The sequence below is a fragment of the Haliotis asinina genome, chromosome 3 (genome assembly GCF_037392515.1).
Source record: "Haliotis asinina isolate JCU_RB_2024 chromosome 3, JCU_Hal_asi_v2, whole genome shotgun sequence".
NCBI classification, from domain to species: Eukaryota; Metazoa; Mollusca; class Gastropoda; order Lepetellida; family Haliotidae; genus Haliotis; species Haliotis asinina.
In genome coordinates this window covers 80,383,502-80,395,673 of record NC_090282.1, presented here as the reverse complement: position 1 = coordinate 80,395,673, position 12,172 = coordinate 80,383,502, and the positions used below count along the sequence as shown (strand labels likewise).

Sequence of the window (12,172 nt, the reverse complement as noted above, 5' to 3'; positions counted from 1 at the left end):
GTATAGATTCTAATATCCATGTCAAGCACTAGAAAATAACTACTTGCTTGACAACGGCATTAGAATCTATATCGAAACGTCGCCTTTCACAGAAAAAAAGAAGTTGAATATCCATACAAAATTATCACCATTCGTCATGTAACTAGTGTTCAATCAAAACTCTTTCATTTTTGTTAATATTAATAGGGTATGTTTCACGAGTATGTAAGCGTGTGTTTGTTAAGAGTGTACATGCTTTCGACTGCAGACATGTTCAACAACATGCATCATTATACTACGGACTACAGTGAAAAAGACACAAACAAACAATCATATACAAACGGACATTTATTTAACAACAAAGACATGAATTAACCTGACAAAATGACTTTTAAATACACGTCACATATTCACATAGGAAGGGGAGATAGCGTAAGAGCATATTCTTCATATTATAAACATGATACTATTACAACAGCGAAGAGCCCTGACCTCAGTTTAACTTACCACGTAGTTTCACTAGCCATCAAGGAGCTATTAAATGGTACATTTAAAGGCAAGAGGACGAAAATTGTAGTTGAACAAGTTGTCTCTTTTGTAGTGCTGATAACTAAATTCGTTAGCAGATGCGGTCATTTTCAAGATTCTGGTATACAGCCCTGAAGAAAGCACATCATAAGTGTCAATAAACGGGAAAAGTGACACTATCTAAAAGACAGAACACGTAGCATTTTTAGTTTTTCACACTGAACAACAATATAACGATTTACAGTTAAGGAAAAGACAGTGTCGGAATTATTCACTTTGAGTTGATACCTCGGTGAAACGCCGATGACAGCACACACACCTCATCAGTCCCCGATACGTTTTCCAAGCGGTGCGACGAATGTTCCGACGGGAGGGAACGTGCGGGTGTCGTCTGACCTGGTCCTGAAAAACTGTTTTCTGTGTTTTGTGTCCCAGACAACCCTGCGGCTCCACCTGAATACAAACCAAAGGAACTAAGCCCCAGAACACGTCGAGGTACAACGGACTTCGTGTCTTTGTCGGAACTAGCGCTATATGTCACCGAAGTGCAGACAGTGAACATGTTGTTCTTCATGACTACTCCTATCTTCCTCTGTCTTTGTTCTTCATCAAAGTCGTGATATGACTCACGTTAGTCTCACGTATATGCACACTGGCTTGCCACGACCTCATCTGTATCTCAAAGGAACGCCAGCTCAGTATATACAACGCCTTGGTCTGACTCATGACTATAGCGGATACGAGTGTCTCGCATGTGTCACGTGCCAAAGGGCAAATGGACTTTCTACAAGCGAAACAGTGGCAGAGTGTGTTTCTTACGCCAAATGCCAAACAAAATAGATATCCAAGTTATATACTTTACAGACCAACTGAAACATCGTTTCATGTTTTTCTTGATAAGATGTTGTCCCTTCTCTTTCCCAAACGCTGCATGAGCTAGGTTTCAATACCTATTCAATCAAACTAACTGGACTGTGATCGCAGTATTGTTCCCTTTCAACCTGCAGTATCAAAATTAAGCCCGTCTCTCTCTTTTTATCATCCTTCCTTTTAACCAAGATCTTTTATGGATAAATCTTCTTTTAATTCTTTGACACATAACATTTCGTCAGGTGAACTGTTTCCTTTTCACGTCTTGAATTATTCAAATAGATTCCAAAGTCATGCATGATGTTTTTGTATCTGAATTGTCTCTTATTAGTTTCACGTAATCGGGGACGCGTCTTTCCTTTCATACTTACAAGGTTAATTGAACGACAGCAACTGATCGCGCCAGTATTGGAAACTGAAAAGTAGACGTTACTGGTTGGAATAAGTCTCTAAAATATGTATACAGGACAATCATTTATGTTCAGACATCGACAGTCATGCTGAAACTGTCATTCAGCTTGGGATCCCATGCATGTATTTATATTAAGTTAGCGCACACTAAACGTCGGTTTACCACATTTTAAAAGATCGTTGCTTAAATTATGTTATGTTCGTGTTGAATGTTTTAGAAATCAAATTTAATAAAGGTGAAAGACAGCATATAATGTCCTTCAGTGACATGTAGGTCTAATTGACACAAGAAACGCAATTAACAGGAAAATAGAATATGCCAATGCTGTTCTTGCGCTGTCTAGGGCCCGAACAGAGTCTTCCATCCTTCCCGCGTGAAATGTACCATTTATCTTCTGTAACCTCCTGGAGACAGTCACTTTCAAGTTAGGAGAATTCACTTGCTTGTTCTTCTTGCTTGTGATTACTTAATCTGTGAGCGATTCTTGTATTGTTCACAGCAGGTTTGCCGTATCCGACGCTGCTTATTCTTTAGAGTTGTATAGTTACTTGCATTAAGTGGCTGTTTCTACTACTTCAAAAGGCTGCATTAAACCATACACGCACACTCCGTTTCTGTTGGGTAGCTGTATTGTAGCCTCGCGCTTTTAGCGAAGGGAGCGAACTCTAGTGAGCCTGTGGAGTAACACGTGACCATCGCCAGGCTTCATTTTGACAAGAGGATCGTGACCCCATGTTATGGAATAGTTGCTACTGGTAGGTAGTGACATCGGGTGCTCATAAAACTGTTCAGTAAATGTGTAGTGTTGTTTTCAGACAACGTTCTGTGTGTATAGCGTTGAATTTGAGCTATCCATTTTCTGCGTTGCGTTGTATTTGATCTGTGCATCGAAGGGGCTGCGTTTTACCGTTTCTTTGAACATATTTTATTCAGTATTGAAAGGGATAAGGCACACGTTATTTAACTTATTAAACCCGAGCATTACATGGGAAAATACATGTAATTGACAAAGAAGAGAGGCAAGACATACATGTATTACACATTAATTGTAATGCTTACTTAGTAAATGAAGTTATGGATGTGACTGAAAATACTTCGAGTTAAAGTTTGTGGTAGACTAAGGCTGCCGTACAGAATGGTGTTAGTATCTAAACTAATTTTTAGGATTTCAAAGCCTTGTATCAGATCAAACCGGCAAGACAGATCAACATACTTGGGACATTTTAAAAGGAAATGATTGTCATCTTCCACCGGAACACTACAAAGGCAAACATTATCTTCTGATAACTTGATACGGAAAATATCAGTATTTAAAGAATTACATGAAAGTCTTAACTTAGTGTGCAGAATATCAACCTTCCATTTACCAACTAAGAAATATTTAGGACTTCTATCATTTTTTTTCAGATAATGTAAATTTAAATGATGGTAATGAATTTGTACCTTTTGTTGTGGGTGAGAGATTATTCTACAAATAAACACAATCATAGATAATTGACGTTTGCAGAACGGTGGTTCGAAACTTTGGAATAAAACTTGTTACGCAAATCGTATCGAGTAACAGTTTCGAGGGAAGTACGTCTATAAGATAGTCAGGTGCTTGGATGTTAACAATTTTGTAGAATGTACAAAGTTTCTTATGTGTACGTCTAATACCAATGGTAACCAACCAGTTTCAAACTAGCTAGCTCTTGAAGTGAATTTTAGCGGACCGGTTACAATTTTAGTTGCTTCAAGCTGAACCATTTCCAAGTTCAAAGTTTATCACAAATATCTGCGGGACAATTATCCCAGACCTTAAAAGCATATTCTAAGACAGGTCCAGCATAAATTGCATACATGCTTGATAGAATGTTTCTATGTAGGACATATGTTTGCGCCAGTAATGAACCCTTTTCTAAACTGACGGACAAAAGGAAGTACACAGCTTGTGTTTATGTCCTTGGAATATGGCTGTGGGGAGTACCTGTTTGTGACATTCCTGTGACATTCTCGTTGCGCCGACTTCAGTACTGGAATTTTCTCGTGATAATTTTTGTCAAGTGATTGTTCAGTCTTCACGACAAACATGTTTTATACCCTGTGTACGAATGTTGCGCGTGCATGGGACAATAATCACAGTATACGAAACTTAGTGCAAAACACGTACAAATGTATTTGGTTGCATTTTGGCAAATGAAACATGATGGTTGCGTTCTATAATCAATGTTCTTCAGTACTTTAACTAGTTAAAACACATATTTGGGATTACAGCAACAATTACACCTGTGTACTTTTTTTCGCTTGTCAGTTTATTACAGCAGAGCGACAGTGAGACCACTTTGCAATGCCTGATAAGATAACACCAAGATGTTTATGTTGAAGTACCCACTCCAAATGTGCATTAACGAAGGTCAAGTCAGGACCTTGTGGGCAAATTCCCATGGTCGAAAAGCACACAGTAGCTAAACCAGAGTAGCATCTATCGATTTAACATCCTTCCCCGCAACACCGGTTGGCGTGTCATCGGCAAACATGCTTGTGATATTTTTTACATTTTCAGGTACACCATTGATGTATAGACGGAGCAAAAATGGATCCAGGACAGATCCTTGAGGAACTCTTTTGTTTGATTTTGTTCCAAGTGTGTAGTGGATGTACACCGATGTTTTATTAAAAATATGGATTGTACAAAGACATAACGAGGTTAGAAATGAAATAGAATCTACAAAGACTCTCATGATTAGCGCCGATTATTAACCATGGTTATTCCATCTTTCACAAAGGACACGAGAGGTATTCTGGATCTAAAACGTAAGTAAACGTGTAGGCCTATTTGGTAATAACGTGATTGTTGTTTCAGCACCCGTGTCGCTAGTAAGCACAACGTTGTGTTAACAACAAGCGTCTCTTCACCCGTCATTAAGAAATGCTGGGTAGAGATCAAAGTGACGTTATAAAGATACATATCGCACTGATTTATTGTTGCACACAACATATGCAGCATGCATGGTGTCCAGTGAAGAAAGCCGGGTGCCTATTCACGTGTTACATATAGAAACACTCTTTCATAAATTGAATAGGCGAGAGGCGATATCCACCGTTACAACTGGTATACAATAACTTTAGCCGATTTGTACCTGGTTTAGCAGTGAATTGGGAACTCACTATGGACGTCAGTCGTTTGAATGAGATACTTTTGAGAAACTCACAACCCCCTCCCGACATGAATATTCATGCTAAGCGCGTCCTTAGTTACCACCCAACCGACCCCTCTGCTCGTGAGACTTCGTGAGAACGACGCCAACCCCGCTTGTTTGTTGTCGTCTGCCTTGTGTAAATTCATTGAGACAACAGCTCGCCAGCCTTCTCAGTAACCGTTCTTCTACACCGAAACCTGGTAACGCTGATTGGATTTACCTGTCAGGTACATGAACACACAGGTGAGTTTCCAACATTATGAGAACTATTTGGGTGAGGTAACGAGCGTGGGCGTTATTCATTACTCATTAGCTAAACTTACGCCGGTGCCCGAGAATCAGTGGTTGCTCTCCCGTTACACTCATGTGACACTATGTAACTGTGATCATCTAATCAATGTGAGGTAGAAGGAGATCATTCCTGTGGGGGTAAGTACATTTCCGATATGGCACAAATTCGTCGCAGCCGTTTTATCCAACAATGAATGTGCACACACATACACGCACACACGCACGCACACACACACACACACACACACACACACACACACACACACACACACACGTATGTGTATGTATATGGAAGCTTTCCTTGGATTACTATCACATACGTGTAGTACACTTAGCATGTATCCAGCGTGTATCATTTAGCCTTGTATTGGGCCTTGTATTTAGTAACTTATATCTTACAGTGCCGCGATTCTTTATCTCTATACGTTTGTCACTTACCATCCAATATATACCATGCATTATCGGGTTCAACTGGTCTAATATCATCTCAGTTTTCGTTACGGGAAGAGGAGTATCAGGCGTGCCCATGTCTGAAGCCGTGCAGGTGCGTCCCTTGTGAACAATTCGTGGGTTCGAATCCCGGTTTACCCTGATCATGTAATTTTCTCAGCCCCTTATTCGGACTCACTAAAGTGATGAACGTCTAACACTAGCATCGCCTAAGACTCACATTCAATTTTGGGGAAGTGGTTATGGTGTTTGTCACGGTAGCCGGTCCGCATACATTTCTGTGTGTTTGCCAATTACAAATGGTGTCACTAATTTTCCTGTCTTTGGAGCCTTGTTCAACTCTGCCCATCTGTTTAACCAACAATCTTAACTGCTATACTGTAACTTAGACTTAACACGGCCGTAGCTCGGAGATCACTTTTTGAATGTAGTCGGCATGCACAAAGCCACCACAATGCCAGGACTATTGTTAGTCTGTTTTAGAGTATATCGGAGTTAAGATCAACTAAGAACGCTTTGCTCATGTGGACCGAGATCCACATTAATGAGTTCCAACCTACGTTTCTAGGAAAACGTCATCCGTGACGTGGGCGGCGACGCGTAGCGTACGAAACAGAATAAGCCGCTCGCTCAAGCACATACAGATAAATACCTGTCTGGCTGTGTCGACATACATATACCACGGCTTTGCGGCCTACAGATGTATTATATAATAGATAGTACGTAACACAATGTATAGGTTAAGTGTGTGCTGAACTATTTCCGACGTGGCGGACAGTGTATGTCAACATACGCTTCATGAACCAGCCTCTCTAGGTCGATGTCTAGCAATTCATGTCTATAAATGTCCATGAAATGAAACAAAACTTGGACATAATGGCGAGTAGAAGAGTTTCTCAACCAAGGGAGGCTGCTACATTGAAATATGGGCGCATTTCACCCTCCGTATACCCTAATCGAGATACTGCGAGTTGCCTTGTGCTGCATTCAGCACTATTATAACCATGATCGATAAATAGCTGATTTGTTGCAGGGGAAGCAAATAGTTAACGGCACGAACAATAATGTATGACCAGAGACCATATAATAGATACTTCAGTCGTCTGTTACGAAAAGCTGGCGTGTTAGGGAACTGTAGTCAACTATAGAATAAGGCAGGGGTGCTCCTCATTTAGGATCACTTTAATACATCGGACACATCCGATATCCAAGACAATTTGTTCATGATATATGATACACCAAGATACACCAAGACATCCCTAAGACGATTGTGTATGCGTACTTCCTGGTTACCAACCATCCGTCAACAGACTGAAACCCCGAACTGAAAATCGAACGTGATTTAAATGCATCATTGTGTCAGAAACAGGACTAACAACTAGTCTCTGAAATGAACACATTTTACTGAAAAAAGTTCATATTAAAAAAAAATAATAATATCATGAAATGGAGGCCTGAGACTTTCGTCATTTACAGAAAAATTCAGGAAATCCAGACTTGCCACATTTTCTAGATTTGCGTAGGCTTATATATGTGCTTCAGTATATATATTTGCTTCAAGGTCTGTACAACAGACTAGTCAGAAACCTTCGGCCCTGTCCGCGTAAGTCAAGATATGGTAATTTTCACCGGAAATGCTGATTGTTTTAAGAATACACCCCAGAACGCATTCGTGACAGACTCGTGTTATTACGGACGATGCCCATAACGGACTCTCAGAGGCCTCAGGACCAAAATACCGGATACTGAGGTCACAACGTGTCAGACAAAGGTCATACATGTTACCAACGCCCCAATGGGGCATTAAGCCAGATACTACCTACTTTAGCATGTGTAAATAATCCTATTTATGATACGCGATAAGCCGACCGCACTAGCAATCTCAGCTTTAATACATCCCTCACAATAGCGAGCAACGTAACGATACCCTGCTTTGTTAGTATGCCTTTCAGATATGTCATCAAATGGGCTAGAATCATACTTTCTTCGCAGATATTGGTTCGACGTATAAGATAAGCCATTGTATATAGCGGGCAACGTGTTATTGAGCTACACGAAAAAAGCTCAACAACACCCGATTATGCCCTGTTACGACAGTTAATCGCCTATGGTATGAAAGAATCGAGTTTTGCATAACTAAAGTAGAGTAGTAAAATGTATGTGTCTAGGCTGTTATGGGACTGCAGGTATATGTTTTATTCACATGCACGAAGTTAGTAAATATTAACGTTTTCAAGACGGCGCTCTGTGTCATGTGAACCGCTTGTATTTAACAAATTAATCAATCGCAAATGAAAGAACTCGTGCCATGTCATCTGAGACTACACATGTAATTCGTGTGTGTCGTCAAATGAAACGCCGAACATCACTGTATATCACTGACAGGCCATGGCATTGACGATGAATGAAAACGAATGAGTGGATGAGTACGGTTTTACGCCGCAATTTCTCGCTTAAGACTACGCTGATCAAGAAAATGTAATTGAATTGTACCAAATTTGGGAATACAACGGGCGAATAAGCGCTTCTAAGCTACCCTATGTTATTCGTCATTCTTTATGTAGGCAAAACAAAAGCGAGTGAAGGTGAATAAATCACATCAGTCCAGTTGACTTTGAATGCACAGTCGCTGATAAAAATACTCCAACAAGTTTCAGAGTAATTGTTAGTACTTGTTTCTGTGGGCCAGTTACTCAGCAACAGCAAACTATGGGTTTATTCTGACCGCGCTTCCCATGGCGTCCAGATTGTCGGCTTGTGGTAGTGCTAGGTGAGTGAGATATTGCTTAATCTTCATATGTACATTCAATACAAAGCCCCCAGCTCACATTGCACACCTGAGCACGTCTGTGCAGGAGATCAAAGTCGTGATTACAGTTATCGATTTTTATCTGTTGACAGGAGTATCTGTAGTTGGGGCCAGACATTTAGGAACCCACCAGTCCGCAGACGAGAGACCGGCAGACGACAGTTCTGTGGAGAGTTGAGCAGACGACAGCTGCGGAAGCTGAAACAGTGGAAAGAAGCTTACATATTACCGTTCACCGGACATTTCATTCGGAGTCTTTTGAAACAGTTCGAGTGTACGGTGTATTCAGGTGTAACGAAATACCTTTAAATGGTTAATCAGTATTACAGTAGTGACTGAGGTTAACCTGTGTCAACACGATAAAATGACGTGGTATTCGTCCTGGAAACAGCATATTTGAAGAAATACTCATCCCGCCTTTCTGACATGGCTTCTGCACGATTGGGTCCTGAGAGTCCCCGCCCTCTGGCGGTGATTTCGGAGAGTTATCAGAAACGCTTCAAAATCCCCTCTATGGACGATTGTGATGAATTCAGCTTCGGTGAGGAATACGAGGAAACGATGTACAAACTCATACACAAATACCTTGAACTAGACACGACTGACAAGTTATGCTACGTCGGAGACAACAAGGGTAGTATGGCCCTACTTCTCCAGGAAAAGTTCGTCATTCTGGAACCTGTCACCACCGTGCTTCCGGGTGCCTTCCACTACGCAGAAACAGAAAGTCATAAATTACTCCCGATACGCATTGCTCACGTAGGCGCGGAGGAATATTTCCGGAGTCTCGCTGAACAAAACATGAAAGGACCAAAGACTCTGTTTACAAAAGTGATCTTAGCAGATGTTGTGCGTTACTTCACCATCCCACAACACGTATATGAAAACATTTTGAGGTGTTTGGCGCCAGGAGGGAAAATTTTGATCACCCATCGTGCAGGGAGCTTGAGTACTCTCCCTTACTTTAAGGACGCTATGGACAGACTTCAAGATAACGAGACTCCGTATATGAACATAATAAAGACCCTGCAGTCGTGCAAACTCGACGTGGAATGGGAGTTAGAATGTCTGCCAATTATCATGCCCAAGAAGAAATGGTTCGCTATGATCAGAGAGAGATTTCCGCCGCAGATGGATCAACTCAGCGATTACGAGATCATGTCAGGAGTCCGGGAATTGTCAGAGGGTATCATGAAGTACCCTGGTGATGTTGTGGAGTTCACAGATCGTCTGCTGTTCATCACGGCGTGTAGAACAGAACACACGTCATGTATACCTTCTGTTCAAAGACATGGTATCTGTGATAGTCTTCCCCCGCCACCTACCACCGATCTCAAACTGACCATGGCCTTGACACCGGAAGTTAGGAAATACATGCAACAGGGAAAACGAGAAAAGAATATGTTCAATTGCAGTTGAAATTAGTTGTACTTTATACGATAGATAACTGTGTAGTTATTCAGGAATATATCCACAGTTTGGACAATCTGTGCAAGTTTGCCTGACGAGCGAGGTTCCACTTCTGTTAGGACGCTGTGTATAGTCATATGGGACAACAAGTGAGGAATGCGATAACTTGCGATATAGAGATCAACACGTCAGAAAATCTAATTTCTGCAGAACACTGTGATCTAGGTTTCAAAGGAAGAAAAAGGTAGCTTTAGTTTCTTTGTGACAAGGGTTGTCCTATCATAGTCTTTTGTTTAATTACTTGAATCATTGTTATATTTACAGAGACAGGCGATAGTCTTCTGGATAACACAACTCGAATTTGAGGTGAAATATAGAAACACGAAGAAAGGTCAGGACCTTCCTCACTGACATTGATTTTATGGATTTGAAAAAAACTAAAATGTCACTCATCTTGTATCATCATTGAAATATTTTTGGGAATAAGACCCCTTTCCCTTATGTAGGGATGTTTCAACAGTGTATTCAGACAGAATAATATGTAAATATTGACGAACTCTAGGGTAATTAGCGTAAATCGATAGTAACTTTTCTCTCATTTTTCAATGCAGTAGGAACGAAACATAAAACATCGACCAACGAAAACACTGTTTAATAACATCGGAATTTCGATTAACATGCAGGCAGTAGCGTTTAAAGAGGCGAATATTACCCCAATAGTATTGAGTATTCAAAGGACGTTGTTACGTAAGGTCGATACAGTCTAACCGTACCTTGCACAGTTCTTGTGGTAAATGGGAATTGTGACTACTTTGCATTAAGGCCAGCGTCATGGACATTTTTGCATGGATGGATACACACAGCTTCAACTCGCCTGGTATCCTTAGCTACTGGGTGGTTCATGGCTTCAGACAGGACGAGATCTACATTGGGGTGATAACGGGCAATTACCTCAGAGCGCTCTGCATCGATTTTTGTGCAAATTGAACAGTACGTTCCGAGAGGCGCTTTACCACATGTTATATTTGAGATGTAAAATTATATACCTTCGTAATGAAATTAGGAAACGTTTCTTCCACCTTTGAAGATTTGATTATCAAATCACACTGCATTTCAAAGGGAACCTGTTACATTTGCTAGGGTTCGTTCTTGCCCTCTTTGATATAGGGTAGATGTTTGTGCTATGTGGAATTGGGGCATGGGTCAGCATTAACTTGAGTCGGGTACACTGTAGACGAAAAGGAAGATAGACAAGGGGTTGTTGATGTGATTCAATCAGGCTCGTTCGGATACCGACGTTTGAACCGAATCTCTGGGATTATCTGTTTGTGTGCACATCGTCTTCTATCACGTGGGTTTAAATGTGGTAATCTAAATATCGGTATTCACCACAGCAGAATGGATCATCTGATACTATTATTGTTAATGGGTCAATTGCTTTTTTGTTCTCGAAACTCTGGTTATTCGCAGCGATGGCAGTTGAGCCATGTGAGTCTACTCCAACGAGAACAACCGAGTTAGTGTTTGCGACGTCATCGACCACAACCTGTCATGGTTAGCCATTTGTAAAGCACTAATGTCGAATTGATCGGACAACGGTCGGGTGGTCAGAACTGAATATGTGTGTTTAGAACAGATGAACATGGTCGATACCACATTAGGACCACCTATCGTTGAGATACTATAGATATGTCAGGATGTTCAAGGCTTCAGGTGATATTGATTTATGGTTAATTAGGGCAGACCCAAACACAGGAGACTCATGTGATTCAGAGTTAAACACAACCAAATGGACAGATGTAAAGAACGGCAGCTTCTTGGCGCTCCATCATAGAAATATAAACTGATCATGGCGGAACAAACACCTTTCATAATTGTATTTATCCCAGAGTTTTGATAATGTGCTTCGTCTCTATAGTGAAATTGACAGATTTTCTGCCTGTGGGTTTTCTGCCTGCCTTTTTCACACTTCCTCGGTGTATTTAGCAGCTGCCGTTGCGCCCTCCTGCCATGTTATATGAACTTCCCAAACGTAATGTAGACCCCCACCCCTTCCAGTGCCTTTTCACAGGAAACCATCTTCCTGTTGTGAACAACAGACTGTTACCTGCTTGTAATAAAAAACATATATGCCCAGCACGTCCTTTCCTGTTTTCTGTCCATGTTCTCTGAGAAGGTCAGACAGAATATCTATAACACATTTTAAAAACGTACGAGATGAAAAGTGTACTTCTCGTACATCTG

The 12,172-nt window shown here is 41.0% G+C and overlaps 1 protein-coding gene across 2 annotated transcripts; it reads left to right on the top strand.

The window, feature by feature from the left end:
- Positions 1-2,465: 2,465 nt before the first annotated feature.
- On the top strand, positions 2,466-12,067 carry LOC137278549 (uncharacterized). Of its 2 annotated transcripts, XM_067810982.1 has the most exons (3): positions 2,466-2,544; positions 4,332-4,582; positions 8,611-12,067. In XM_067810982.1, the coding sequence occupies exon 3, from the start codon at positions 8,945-8,947 to the stop codon at positions 9,935-9,937; it is 993 nt and encodes a 330-aa protein (XP_067667083.1). In that variant the 5' UTR covers positions 2,466-2,544; positions 4,332-4,582; positions 8,611-8,944; the 3' UTR covers positions 9,938-12,067. The 2 variants fall into 2 exon arrangements, with proteins under 2 accessions (XP_067667083.1, XP_067667082.1); XM_067810981.1 differs by lacking the exons at positions 2,466-2,544; positions 4,332-4,582 and adding an exon at positions 5,050-5,211.
- Positions 12,068-12,172: the final 105 nt, after the last annotated feature.

Excerpts from the sequence above, each read along its gene's own strand:
- LOC137278549 (XM_067810982.1), top strand. The coding sequence starts at position 8,945 with ATGGCTTCTGCACGATTGGGTCCTGAGAGTCCCCGCCCTCTGGCGGTG.